This window comes from Camellia sinensis, chromosome 4, assembly GCF_055761805.1.
Source record: "Camellia sinensis isolate YWXY chromosome 4, ASM5576180v1, whole genome shotgun sequence".
In the NCBI taxonomy this organism is placed as follows: domain Eukaryota; kingdom Viridiplantae; phylum Streptophyta; class Magnoliopsida; order Ericales; family Theaceae; genus Camellia; species Camellia sinensis.
The window spans coordinates 193247386-193262204 of NC_138964.1; the positions used below are offsets into that span (position 1 = coordinate 193247386).

Consider the following 14819-nt stretch of genomic DNA (forward strand, 5'->3'; position numbering starts at 1 on the left):
TTAATATAATTTTTTAATAACAATAATATACTCAACAAATATCATACATTAAATATTTTGAATTATTTATATAGACGGAATCAAGACTCGCCAATGCCCGACACTCCTCTCCAGTTTGGCGAGCAGCCCCGTCCTAAAATGTACTTTTCTTATACGTTTGTAATTTATTTATTTTCACTGCACCAATGTACAGTTAAAAAAAAAAAAAAAAAAAATAGTGATTTTTAACCTTTTTGCCAAGAATAATGTTTGGACTTTTTTTTGGGATCACCCATTCACGTCCTTTTGTTACGTGGTAGGTGGTAAAGGAAGTTATGTGATAAGTGGTAATTGAAGAAGTAAGAAAAAAAAAAAAATATGTAACTAATGAGAGAGAGAGAAGGAATCAAAATGAGTGGATGGAAAAGGGATGAATCATTGTTGTTTTGCCAAAGGGATGCCTAGCCACTAAACCCCCAACCCCAACAGAAGCAAAACCCTACAGACCACAATTCCAAGAATGTCGAAGTGGTGGGGGGCCGCCGGCAGCCTGAGGAAGACGGTGGAGGCAACGAGGAGATCATACCACACGATCCAAGCCATTCCCAGAGAGTACACTGGCCGCAAAGTCTCCGCCACAGACAGACTCCAAGGCCGAATCCCCGCCGTCGTGTTAGCCCAAGACAACGGCGGCCACACCACCACCACCACCAGCAGGTCGGCCTCCAGAAAACAACTCGTTACCACCGAGAGGAAGCAGATTCAGGCCATCCTCAACTCCGTTCAACTCCCCTTCTTCTGCTCCACCACTTTCCCTCTCCAGATCCGCGCTGGTTCTGGTTCCTCCACTCTCCTCGAATCCGGCACTGTTCTCCCCATCAAGGCCAGTATTATTCTTATTCCTTGATTTCGAATTCGTGATTTTGATTTTTTTTTTTCTAATTTTTTTTTTAATGCAGTATAGATTCATAGGGATGAGGAGAGTGGGAAGATTTTGAATTTGGTGTTTGTTTGGGCTGATGAGGGATCGGAGTTGAAGGTTGATGTGCCTGTTGTTTTCAAAGGAGAAGATGTTTGCCCTGGTCTCAAGAAAGGTTCGTGCTTTGGGAATGTCTAAGGTGATATTATCATTATTAAGTGTTTACGAGGCTCAATTTTAAGAGAGGAAAAAATAACCTCTTTAATATAGTGTTTAATTTGCCTTGGGAATGTCTAAGGTGATATCAGTTTAGTGGTTATACTTCAAATTGAAGACCAATAGCCACAGCTTTCTTCAAATGTGTCATACCAAAAGTAATGGTTTAACGTAGGTAGGACACTTCATCCTAAAGTGTTCATTGGGAAAAAAATGCCTTTAACAATTGAAAATGCACTTTGCCTGGTAAAGTCAACTACAACATGCTCTTCAAATGAGGTTTGTTAGGTTAAATAGTTAGTTATTTTTAGTTTTTATAGTTCCAACATGCTCTCCAAATGCCAAGCTAATTTACCTCCCTCATTTTTTTTCTCTCTACATTTAAAGACCTGTTGAAGGCTCTTCAAATCCTTAGGAACGCTCTCTCTTCTTTCCCTCAATCTCTAACAATGATGTGGCATGCCATTAAACACTATCAATCTTAAGTAGTTTGGATAGAGAGCTAGAAAGAGGGTAGTGCTGGAGTAATTACTTAGGTAGTGATTAGATAAAATAAAGATTGTACTTTTTTTTGTTTCATTTAGCTAGCAAAAAATGACTAGTACTGTTGGAGTTGCACTAATTGGTCAGCAGTTCTACTCAATTAGTTGCTTTTCAAAGTCTCGGTGTCAAGAATTCCATATGTGAAACTTTTAGTCCCGTTTCCAAACCTTAGGATCCATTTGGATGGATGTGGATTTAAGATTAAAAATGTTGAAGAGTTAGTTATTATAGGATCCTTGTAGCTAGAAGAGAATTCTTAGCATCATTTCAAATAACTACTTTTGTATGGTTATTTCAAATCCATGGATCTTTTAATTTAATATTGAAATTCATAGGTAAATTTTTTTGTTTTTTGTTTTTTGTTTTTTTTTTTTTTGTAGTCTCTTTAATAATGTTATGCTGGATATTCTACTGGGCTCTATCCTAAAATCACGGAGAGAGTTATTTCTGATTCTTGAGGGATTTCCGATGGAATGAAAGAGATACCTGGTATGTTTCCGGCGAGGGAGGCGGATGGGCCGCGGTGAAGGATTCTTTTCCTTGGGAATTGTTCCTTTGAGTTCCAGGAGGAGCCCATCGTCTCTCAGGGCCATCGGTGTTTGGGGATTGTGGAGCGTGGATCCGAATTACGGCGTGAAGTGATTTTGGTTGGTTTCGAAGTAGCTTCGATCGTCAAGAAGTTAAGGGAGGCTTCTTATCCTATTAGGACTCCATCTTTTCTGGGACGGTTGGATAGGAAATGTCGGAGTGTGGCGGTCTGGATTCATGGAGAGAAGGATGGTGGTGTTTCGCTTCAGATTGTGGTTTCGTTGGAGGGGAAACATCACCAAGTTTACATACCTGCTTCGGAATTTGGGGATGGGTGGGAAGGCGTGGCTTTGGTCATTGAGGGTTTGCCAAGGGGAGGGCTGGGTTTTGATGCCAGGTGTCAGGAAAGGAGCTTCGATGGTACCCAGGGTTGTTTTTTCGAGGGCTAGAGAGTTGGCTCTTACGGGCGGTGGTTGTTAGTTGGTTCCGATGATGGCGGAGAAGGGGTGGTTCCATTGTTAAACAGGGCTCTGGTGGGTACTGTGGGCTAGGTGGGTTTTGCGGTTATGTCCCAGTGGGTGCTACGATGGTGGAAGATGACGGGGAGGGTCGACGTCTGTCCGGTGGAGGAGGTGGATTCAGTTTTGTATCTCTACTGTTCGGATGTCTATTCTGGTTAATGGGACTTTGGTAGGTTTCTTTCCTACCTGGAGAGGTTTATGGCAGGGAAATCCTTTGTCTTCCCTATTGTTTATTCTGGTTATGGAGGCTTTGAGTCGTTTGCTTTCTAGGGCGGTCCAAGGGGGTTTATTATCATGCTTTGTGGTAGGGAAGGGGTCTGCCTCTTTGGTGGTCTCTCACTTATTCTATGCAGATGATGCATTGATTTTTTGTGATGCGAGGGTGACTCAGATTGGCATTTTGCGCTGTGTTTTGTTATGTTTTGAGGCAGTGTTAGGGCTGTGGGTCAATTTGACAAAATCGGAATTGACACCTGTGGGTGAGGTGGTTCGTTTACTAGTGTTGGCAGCTGTTCTGGGCTGTAAGGTGGCCCGGTTGCCAGTTTCTTATTTGAGGCTTTCCTTGGGGGCTTCTTTTAAGGAGACTCGAGTGTGGGATGGGGTGGTTGACAAAGTTCAGCGGAGGTTGGCCAGGTGGAAGCGTCAATACTTGTCCAAAGGGGGGCGGATTACTTTGCTTAAGAGTGTTCTTTCTAGTATTCCGACATACTTTGGGTATGTTTGGTTTGAGTTTGGGAGATGAGTTTTAGAGATAAAAAGTATGAAAAGTTGTTTGGTTTGGTTTTTTTCAAAAGATGTTTTGGAAAATTATTTTGAGAGAGAGTTTTGGAAAAAGTGATTGATTTGATGTGTATGAGAGAGAGATTTGTTTGGAAAACTTGTAAACCAAACAAGTTTTGGAAAATTTTTTTGAAAAAATTTGTTTGGTTTGATTACTTTTGAAAACTTATTTGTAGAGAATTTTTCCCAAAAATTTTTGGGAAACACAAACCAAACAAGGCCTTTATGTCTGTGCCTATAATTCCTATAGGGGTGGCAGTAAGGTTAGAGAAGCTGTAACGAGATTTCTATGGAGTGGGGGTGGGGAGGGTTTTTATTATCATTTGGTGGCTTGGGACAGGGTATGTAACTTGAAGGAGAGGGGGGGTTTGCAGGTGTGGAACTTGCTGGTGTTTAATCGGTCTTTATTGCGGAAGTGGTTGTGGCGCTTTGTGAGGGAGCGGGAGAGGCTATGGAGGAGGGTGGTGGCGGCTAAGTATGGGGAGGAGAGGGGGGGTTGGTGCTCCAAGAGGGTGTTTCATTCTCGTGGTTATGGTTTGTGGAAGGGGATCTGGTTGGGGGAGGGAGGTGTTTTGGGAGAGGGTTTGGTTTAAAGTGGGGACTGGAGATCGAGTTCGCTTTTGGCAAGATTGGTGGTGTGGGAGTGTCACTATGGTGGCGATTCCTTTGATTTTTGCTATTGCTGCTGATGGAGAAGAGTTGGTTGCTTCGGTTAGGATGAAACAAGGGGAAGTAGTGGTTTGGAATGTTCGTCTTCGCCGTGATGTACAAGATTGGGAGCTAAACCAATTGGTGGATCTTCTTGGTTTTTTTTATGGCTTGCGGCTTAGGAGGGATGGGTTAGATTCTTAAGTAAGGGTTGTCCAGGGCTCTAGGGGTGTTTTCTCAGTGTCATCTTTTTATGGGGCACTTGCTGGGGGGGTTGGTGGTGTGTTTCCCTATAAGTGTATTTAGGCAACTAGTTATCCTTCCAAGGTTGTTTTCTTTGTTTGGATAGCTGCTTTGGGTCATATTCTCACCATTGATAATTTGATTCGGCGGCGGCGGCATGTGTTGGTCAATTGGTATTGTATGTGCTGTATGGACGCGGAAACGGTGGATCATCTGCTTCTTCATTGCTCGGTCGCGTCCAGCCTTTGGACTTTTCTTGTTGCTTTGTTTGGTGTAGTGTGGGTGCAATCGGGGTCTTTATTGGGAGTGATTCAGAGTTGGGGTGGTACTAGGGTGGGAAAGCGGCGCCAGAAGGCTTGGGATCTTACTTCCCATTGTTTGCTTTGGCTGGTATGGTTAGAACGGAATAGAAATGTGTTTAGGAATGAGTGCCATTCTGTTTTCTGGCTACAGAGTCGGTTTTGATGGTGTTCCATAGTTGGGTAACGTGTACAGTCGACCCCAATGTTTTGGTCTTTGTAGATTTTGTAGAGGATTTGATTAGTTAGTTTTGTTTAGTCCTGTGGTGGGTTGTTTTTTTGTATTCTTTGCGTCGCCTTGATACTTTCTAATAAAGTTTGCTTATTTATCCAAAAAAAAAAAGGTTGAACCTTTAATCCTGAATTTGAGTTATTCTCCTTGAGTAATTAATGTCAAATCAAATCCATGCATTTCAAATTCACTTCATCCAAACAAATCCTTGGTGCTACAATGATGATGATTTCTAGTGTTGTTTCTTTCATGTTGATCAGCAGGTGATTATATAAAATATTTTTGTTTATTCCAACCTTGTTATAGTTGCTCCATAAGTATAAATGCATTTTTGTGCCCATCATATTGGCTAGTTAGTATGCAGTTTGTCCACTTTAGCTTTTGGAAGCTTTGTGCTATACCTAAATGCAGCTTCCTTATTTGTTCTAGATGGCAAGTGTGTGGAACTGGGGTGGTGAGCTATTGTTTTAACTGTTGAGCTTTATGTATCTTCATGTTTTTTGCTCATAGTTGGTTCTGCTGATATTTGACTTTGTAAACTGCAACTGTGATTGGATAAATTTGGATCTCCAGCAGACTTACCCAGTGGGCATTGTTTGTGGGTTATTGCATACATCTATAGGAATTTTCCTTTGCTCAAAATGGATCTGAAACACTTGTAACCCTTCCACCCCACCCCCTCATTTAAGTAAAAAAAAAAAAAACTGCAAGTGGAACATTTTTTGTGTGGTTTTGGTTGTCCTTTTCTTCTTATAAGATAGCAAGTCTTCACAGAGATTGCTTGAAGTTTGTTTCCTGTGCTTCTCTGAAGATAGAATCTAATGACTTCTCTAACTATAGAATCTAATGAGGTTAACTCTAGATTAAAAGTTATACTTAGGCATATCATATCTAGGGTAGAGAGCATTGGTGTTCTATTTACTAAGACCATAATTGTCAAGTCTGGAAATTGTCTGGTCTGTGCTTTTAGTTTTGCTTGTTTGTGATTATATTTCTCATTTCTTTGACTATTACTTTTTACTTTTTTATTTTTTTAGCCCCAAGGAGTTGGCTTGGTGGCAAGGGTTTGGGTCTTGGAGGTGTGCTCCCTCAAAGGTTCAAGAATCGAAACCTCTTTGGTGCTAACAATTCCTTAAAACCATCGGACCAAGAAAAAACCATTGAATTGACTGTGATGCACTTGTGGGAAATTCATTGACGAGAGCTTGTGCAACCCTAGGGATTAGTCGGGCTTTGATCCAAACACTCCGGTGCCAATCAAATTTAAAATTTTTTTTTTTAGGGTAATAATATTTTTTGATATTGATGAAACATAATGGAGAAATTGGAACTTGGATCTAGTTAATACATGCTAGTATACGGGTCTTGAGGCAATCAATATTGTAGAAATTATGAGGGTCTGTCAGGATTCCATCGAAAAATGATATCACTCCATAACTTTTAATTACTTTTTTGTTCACGCAGAGTCCAGATGCACTGGTCTTGTGCGTTTGGGTTAGCTTATTTGTTGTGATGCTGTTGTCAGCATTAATGTTAGAGACAGATGTGGGTTTCTATCATCCATGGTATCATATCATATTGCCCCTTGGCATAATTTAGCGGAGTAGACTTAAGGTGCATGGAGGTTCCCTTTTAAACAAATGTTATGGGCGGTACCTTTCCCTAATACAAACTCATGATGTATTGAATTTATTATTTTTTATTGCTGATCAAATATTCTTCAATTTATGGATACTGATTCTTGTTTTTTATGCAAAATAGGAGGTACTTTAAATAGGATAAGGACAACTTTAAAATATCTATGCCCAGCTGAACACATCCCCCCCAAAATTGAGGTGGACATAAGCAATCTAGACATTGAAGATAAGGTGTTCATGCACGATATTGAGGTTCACCCATCGTTGAAGCTTCTCAGTAAAGATGAGAGTATTCCCATATGCAAAGTTGTGGCAACGACATTGGAAAACTCTGAACCTGCACTGTAGGCACCGGAGCAGCACGATGCAAGGAATTTGCAGTTTTCACTAGCCCAAATCAAGAATTTTCAGATAATGAAATTTGCTTAGCTGTTGTAGTGCTTTTGGATGGCCAGTGAAAATGATTATGACTTTTGTTCACACCATAATCAAATGCAGGTTAGGTTTTTTACCTTTTTTTGTTTTTTTGGACGGCTGGATCATTTTTGCTGTTATAATAAACATGTAGGGTGGTGTGAATTATTGTGAAATGTTATTGAACAATTTTAATGAGATGACTATTGTTAGCTTGTGTGGTGTTTTTGCAATTACTGGATTAACTTTGCAATCTGAAAATTAGGCTGATGTTCACTTGTCAGATTTGGACAAGAGCCAGCTTGCGTGATGTCACTTTTTGCCTCCACATACTTTTTGGTCAGCATCTTCTACCTGCCCTGCTGTAACAGAAAAGGCCTGGTTTGGATAGAATGTTGAATAATTTTTAATGTTGATTTTTATTTATTTGGGGCAGGCATGCAAACAAACCAACTTCCTCTGTGTTGGAATCATGTTCAGTTGTACTTATTTGAGATTGGTTCAAAATGTTTGTTAGGTTTTTAAATTGAGTTTAAAGAATCCACTATTTAACTCAGTTTGACAGCTCTAATTTGGGGAAGGTGGAATGTGTGAGAATTAGGATTGAATGAAGTCAAGTCAAGGGCAGAGCATGAACCAAATGGTATAAATGTTTATCATATGGCCAAGTGGAAGTTTGTGGAGGTCTATGCCAAAGGACACACTAATGTTGACATAGGTTCTCTTACTATATTGTATTACTGACACATTCGTGATCTTGACTGGGATGAGTTGCCCCAAACTAGTTTTGTTTACTGGAGCAATCACACTACAAACCTAGAATTTAAAATAATTATTTACCTTTTTAAGAGAATAATTATTTTATAAAAGAACAAAGAATAACCATTCTATTATGTTTTACTTTTATTTTAATAAATCAAACTCTACATCCCAGTAAGGGAAAGTCTAAGTATTAGAACTGGATACCAAGAAATTGATCCAGAAAATAAATAGAGGATTGATATATTCAAATGGTGTATTATGAGTTCAAATTTTATTTCATCTTCATTTAAGGAATCAAACACTTTTTATTTAGGTAAATTACAAATACACTCCTTAAAGTTTGCTTAAAATATAGATTGACTCTTGTGGTTTTGGAAATTACAAATATTTTTTTGTTAGAATTTTTTATTTTATAGGATTAACAGAAAAAATAAAATTCTTAACTATTTTCCTATATAATAATAAAATTATTTGAATTATTAATTAAAATATATTTCTAACATCATTAAAAATTATTAATTGACTTAATAATTTATTAATAAAATTGTCCTTTATTATGCGATTAGAAACTTTAAGAGATGAAATGTAATTTTCAAAACTATTGAAGACAATCTATATTTTAAACAAATTTTTAAAAGTATATTTGTTTATAATTTAACCTTTATTTTATTTTTAATTTTTAATTTTAATTTGTAACATTTCTTCGATTGCAGCCATCCATGAAGCATAAAGTTAGGCACGAAAGCACAGATGAAACCAAATCAAATTTTGTTCACTTAACAATGTGTGAACAAAATAAATTTTGCCGTTGATTTAAATAATAAATTAATTTTAAAAAAATTATTATAATTTTTTTTGTGAAAAACGAGTTCATTACACCTTTTAATATATAATTCAAAATTATATTTGAATGATAAGAATCTTGAAAGGGAATAAGAATGTTGTTACTAAAAACAAAATTATTACGTTAATGTTATTTTTCGTTTTTTTAGTCAATTGATAGGAGAATAATTGCAAATATGAGATGTATGATGTCAAACTGAACAATTAAAATTCAACAATAATTAGAAAGTCGACAATTATCAATTCTAACAACCCTAGCTTAAATTAGGGAAATAATAAACAACTACATACAACTCTCATAATGCGAGACAAATAAACACCACCAAGAATATCAAAGTCTTCCTTATTATAAGTGTTAAGCTCGCAACCTCAAACTATAAAACATTTATACATGATGATTAGGTCAAAAACTTTAATTCAATGTTATTCAAGACTTTGATTTCATTAGAAATCTTCAATGAAAAAAACGAAATTTCTTAAAATATTATGAGTTCAATTATTATTATTATTATTATTATTATTATTTATTTTTAAATAGCAAATATTCTTCTAAAATATTATTATTTGATAATTCGCTATTTTAATTAACTATTTACGAAAAGATATGTAGACAAATAAAGATAGTAATATAATAACTTATAATGACTTTTTAACTAAAAATCACACTCCCAAAATGGGGTACAGCCAAAATCACATTTTCATATCCCTTGAAATTTTTGTAATCCAAAACTAGCATAAGTTTGAACAAAAAAATTTCCATGAAAGCCAACATACAATTCCCTCACTCCACAATTTTGTTTTGTTTTGTTATGTGGAGAGCACAAAATGAGTTGTGGACTTCGCCTCTTGTGGACTTCTCAAATGTGGACTTTCTCACATTTCAGTCGTCCTTTTAAGCCGAAAAATTGACTTGTATTGTTTGATTAACGTGGCAAGCACAGGCCGACATGTTTTCATCTTCTTCTTTTTCTTTTTCTTTTTCTTTTTCTTTTTTCTCTAAAACAACTTTTGAGAATTTTTTTTTATTATTTTTCATACTTTTTTGTTTTTACTGATTTTTTTAATATTTTAAGTGATTTTTCTAATTTTTAGACACATCTAATATAAATACACATAAAAAGTATATTTTTTGTGAAATTTTTTTTAAAAAAAATTCACTAAATACCAAAAATACAAAAAAAAAAAAGAAGAAGAGAATTTAGTATATTTGTCGTATTTTTATGTATTTATTAATTTTTTAAAATATTTTTTCATAAATTTTTTATTTTTTAGATATATTTAAGTAAGGTGCATCTAAGGTACATCTAAAAAAGTAAAAAAAATTACTTAAAATTTTAAAAATATTCACTAAACAAAAAAAAAACATGAAAAATAAAAAACTCAGCTTTCAGAAAATTAAATTCAAAAAACTCAAACCAAACACACGTATTAATTTTTTTAACTTATTTAAATTATTTTTATTTAACAAGTTATTAACAAAAATTACACCAAATAATTTAACTTAAATTCTCAAAATTAAATAAGCTATAAACAACTTAGATTAATTATACCAAACAACCCTTTGCCATGTCTACCAACTTCAAGTTTATTTTCTCAAGTAAAACTACACTTATCATATTATTAACAACAATATTGTGTACTCAGAAAAATTACTAAAAAATATAAATAAATAGACTATTTATTGTGAGTGTGACCCACCACCCAATAACTTATTCAACTCCCACTAACTTTAAATTTACGCTACGAAATCATCTTCAAGGTAAATTTCACATTAAATTTTCGTGGTCCTTAAAATAATACTATATATATTAATTAATGTATTAATTAGTATTAATTAATGTATGAATAATGTTATATGTATCAATTAATATACTACCTAATATATTAACAAACGATGTGGCATAATTTTAGAAGTTTTGGATATTTATAATATGGAATGGCTTCTGTCCAGTCCTTAATCGGACTGGACCGTACTGTTAGGCTTATGAGGGCCCACCAGAGGTCCCATTTTGATAATCTGAACTGTTAATGTGTAGAACTCATCGAGTACTATGTGCTTATAAAAAATCAGGTTGATTAGATATCGATAGCTATGTGATCAAAACAGATTTTTGTCAATCATTAATTTATTCAACATCCATTTTTTTTATACAAAACTGATTTGATCACATAGCAATCAATATCTGATTAACGTGATTTTTTATAAGTATATAGTACGCAACGTGTTCTACACATTGACTGTTCAGATTATCAAAACGGGACCCGTAGTGGGCTCCCACGGGCCCAATAGCACAGTCCAGTCCGATTAAGGACCGGACAGAAGCCATGCCCTTTATAATAAATAGAGTCAATAATAATTACATAATAGTAATTAGTATATTAGTGTGTACATTAAGTGATATATGCATGTAGCACCACCCTTTTTGTATTATTAAATGAGTCATGCTAATAACATTGTATTATTAAATAGGTCATGCTAATACTAACTCTACCGGCGGTGGTGTTACATGCACAAATTAGTATACTAACTAGCGTACCAACACTAATTATGATATTATTATTGACCCCACTCATTAATCACATTACAAATTTTGAAAACTTTTTAAATTATATTACATCATCAATTAGTACACTAATTAATATATCAATTAATATATATAACATTATCCCTCTACCCGTTGTCAATAATAAACACATAAACCCTAAATATTTGTATTCTCAATATATTTTTTACATCTCCAAATTTTTTTATATATTTTAATACAGCTTTTATACATTCCCAATGCTATCAACCGCCCTAAAGGCTGTTTTTAAGGGTTTTTTTTTTTAACAATCCTGCTGCATACCCTCAGTGGGGTCGCACCCCCAGTGAGGTGTCGCGCCCCTACTGGCCGAAACCCAAAAAAAAAAAAAAAAAAAAATTTTTTTTGTCCAATTATGGACTGCCACCTCACTGGGGGTCGACCCCAGTGTGTGTATGAGCCATTTTCCTTTTTTTAATTAAATAAGAGTCTCCCCTTAAAATTTGGAGGGAAAAAGATATACGAAGCCTATAAATTTGGTATAATTATATAAAATTATCTTAAAATGGAAAGATTATATAAAATTATCTTAAAATTTTGATTCATCACAATCTTTTCGTAATTCGTATGAATATATATTTTTTCTATATCATAGTTCAGATATGTCAGTGGCCGATGACGTGGAGTTAGGTTTCAAAATCGAGTCCAGATCCCCTCCTTGAGCCCCTCCTTCATTCCCTCCTTGCAGGGGCTTTCGGGTCCACTTTGAGGCCCAATTTTGATAATCCGAACCGTTCAGATTTTAGATTTATTCAGTATATTATACCTGTAAAAAATCAAGTTGATCGAATATCAGAAAGTATGCGTTCAGAAAATTGGGACTACAAACTATTTTTTAATAAACAATTTTCCGAACACATACTTTATGATATTCGATCAACTTGATTTTTTACAGATATGATATACTGAATAAATCTAAAAATATGAACGGTTTGGATTATCAAAATTGGGCCTCAAAATGGGCCCGAAGACCTTGCAATGAGGGAATGAAGGACCGAAATGAAGGGGAGGATCCCAATTCTTCAAAATCCTCCATCCTGTATAATGAAACTAATTAATTCCTATAGCGACCCCGGTCTTTTCTCTTTAAATTATTGTATCCGGACCTAGGTTCCGTGGATCCTGTCATTACTTATTGGTTGTTGTTGTCCTTTAATCTCTTTGTATTTGAAGTATAGGTTGTGTTGGACGGGTCTGTTACAGGTTGGTTGATTTTAGATGCCGATAGGTGATGCCCAGATTTTGGCCTTCACGCTCGAGCGGAAGTTTTAACGCTCGAGCGGTCCCTTTGTTGTTGCTTCTCCGCTCGAGCGGAATTTTTGACGCTCGAGCGGGATTTTCCATCTCCCAGTATTTTGCTCTGCAGTTCTTCCGCTCGAGCGGTAGTTTTTACGCTCGAGCGTGATCCCTTGTTTTTGCTCCTCCGCTCGAGCGGGGAGTTTGACGCTCGAGCGGGTGCAGCGCCTGCAAAACTTCTGGAAGGGTGCAATCGACGCTCGAGCGGCTTTCTTCACGCTCGAGCATGATTCTGTGTCTTACGCTCGAGCGGGGCTTTCTACGCTCGAGCGTAGAGTCGATTATATCAGTCCGTGATTTCACTTTTTGGATCACTTTTTGACTTACTTTTCCTTCATAACTTTTTAAAAACCGCCCCTGGAGTGTTTTTATCTCTCTCTCTCCCTCTACACACCTTCTCTCTTACGATTGATCTACTTAGAGTGAGTTTCTACCTTAGATCCTTTATTAAAAAGTTAGAGTGGGTTGAGGGCTTCGTTTTAATCTGAGAAACTTGGGATTTGGAGCACGTTGGTCTTTGGTCTTCATCTCCATCTTCTCAATACGGGTTATTTTCTTCGAGGTAGGGATTTCCTACTCCATTCTATAAGTTTTGTTCTAAGTTTTGGTATTTTGATATGTTGGGGATACTTTGGTAATTTTGGGAAAAACCCTAGTTGTATTAATAAATTAATTTGTATAATTAGTTTAAGGGAATTTGGTTAAATTCATGAAATTGAGGAATTCATTGATTAAATGGTGTGGTGGGATAATTTAAACCACTCGCCTAGTGAATTGTTGTTATATTTATTTCCAGTCTAGAAATAACTGTTTTGGGCTATCGGTGGAGGATAGTCGTGATTGTTGTAGACATTGCATGTGGATTAGGAATAACTGAAACTAATCACATTGGTTAAGTCATTAATTTTGACTATTGCATTAATACAGAAAATACGTGTATTGATTGAGCATTGCATTTGCATACATTGTTTTGTGTGGGAGGAGATAGGGGATGTACTCCACGGTTTAGGGGAAGATAGGGGATGGACCTCTAAACCGGATTTTTGTTTGGGAGGAGATAGGGGATGGACTCCATTAGCACCATTTTTATGTGTGCTTATTATATTGAAGTGTTTTTACATGATTATTGATACAGCACTAAAATGTGTATCAAATGGGAAGTATGAAGTGTTTTGATATGAGCATGAGTCTCGTTTGTTTTGTTGATATTGGAAGTAATGTGAATATGCTATACAATTCACTGTTGTAAGTTGGCCAGGTTCTGAGCCATGTTGATAATAATGGAAAGTGAAATGTGTCTTAGACATTAGTGTCATGAGACTGTTTAATGATAAAATTGATTATCTTGGTTAACCATCTATTGAATGCTATAGCTTTATTCGATGCTTATATTTGGTTTAGTATTTTTCTACTGGGCTGTGGCTCACCCTTTATGGGAACATCATTTTCAGGTTCAGGTGATAAGCTACCTCCCCGGACTTAGCCTGGAAGGATTTGATGTTTGGGATTTTGAAGACTTGTCTTTAGTTATATGTTTTATTTTGTTAATTTTGAGATTTCATGTAAACATTCAAGCCTAGGGCTTAACTTGTAAATGAGTTAGTACTCATCCTTTTTGTGTCCAAGTGTTAGCTTGGAAAGATGTAAGCCCTTAGGGCATTTATTTTGATGTTGCAGGATGTTACATGTGATGTCTTTCAATAAGAATACTCTGATGAATAACTCAAATGATTCGTTTTCTTTTATAAATGCATGTTAATGTGATGGTTATTATGGGTTTATTTTGAGGGCGTGACAACTTGGTATCAGAGCGTACCGGGTTCGAATACTTTGGGTACGTGGGAAGTGATTAGTATCACAATGGGTTCGTCTCGCTTGATAGAGACTTAGATGTACTGTTATGTGCTTATATGATAGCATGTTGATGTGATTATGTGGGTATGGAACGTAGTTTCTAGGATGTTAATTGGACCCTTGAGTTTCTAGTAGTCTTGTTGGAAAGGCACTTGATCAATGCTGTTTCCAACCGGAACTATAGTAACGCTTCGGGACTATTATTATCCAGGAATGAAATTCGTAGGTGCTTATGTGATTATGTGCTTACGTGGAATGAATTATTTTTGTCCAATGCATTAGGACGCGAGTGTTTAGTTTCGGCACATTTATTAATGTGCTAACGTCTTTGTTTGTTTCCTTTATTAGGATGTCAAGGCGAGGACGAGGACGCGGTAGGCGTGGTAGGCCGGGTAGGCAGGAGGTACCGGTGCCAGAGGAGATTCTGGCAGTTCATGAGGGAATTGGCCAGGCCAATGTGGCCGAGCCAGTAGGCCAGCAGGCTATGGGCGCTTTAGCCCGAGAGATAGCAGGGGCATTCAGG

General features: G+C 36.3%; 1 protein-coding gene across 3 annotated transcripts; it reads left to right on the plus strand.

Moving 5' to 3' along the window:
• Positions 1-273: 273 nt before the first annotated feature.
• On the plus strand, positions 274-7515 carry LOC114280049 (Ribosomal protein L25/Gln-tRNA synthetase, anti-codon-binding domain-containing protein). Of its 3 annotated transcripts, none has more exons than XR_014328165.1 (4): positions 315-862; positions 944-1073; positions 6670-7043; positions 7225-7515. XR_014328165.1 is itself a non-coding variant. In XM_028222365.2 (3 exons), the coding sequence occupies exons 1-3, from the start codon at positions 500-502 to the stop codon at positions 6891-6893; spliced, it is 717 nt and encodes a 238-aa protein (XP_028078166.1). In that variant the 5' UTR covers positions 274-499; the 3' UTR covers positions 6894-7174. The 3 variants fall into 3 exon arrangements, 1 of the variants encoding a protein (XP_028078166.1); XR_014328164.1 differs by having other exon boundaries at positions 7244-7515; XM_028222365.2 differs by lacking the exon at positions 7225-7515 and having other exon boundaries at positions 274-862; positions 6670-7174.
• The last annotated feature ends 7304 nt before the right edge of the window (positions 7516-14819 follow it).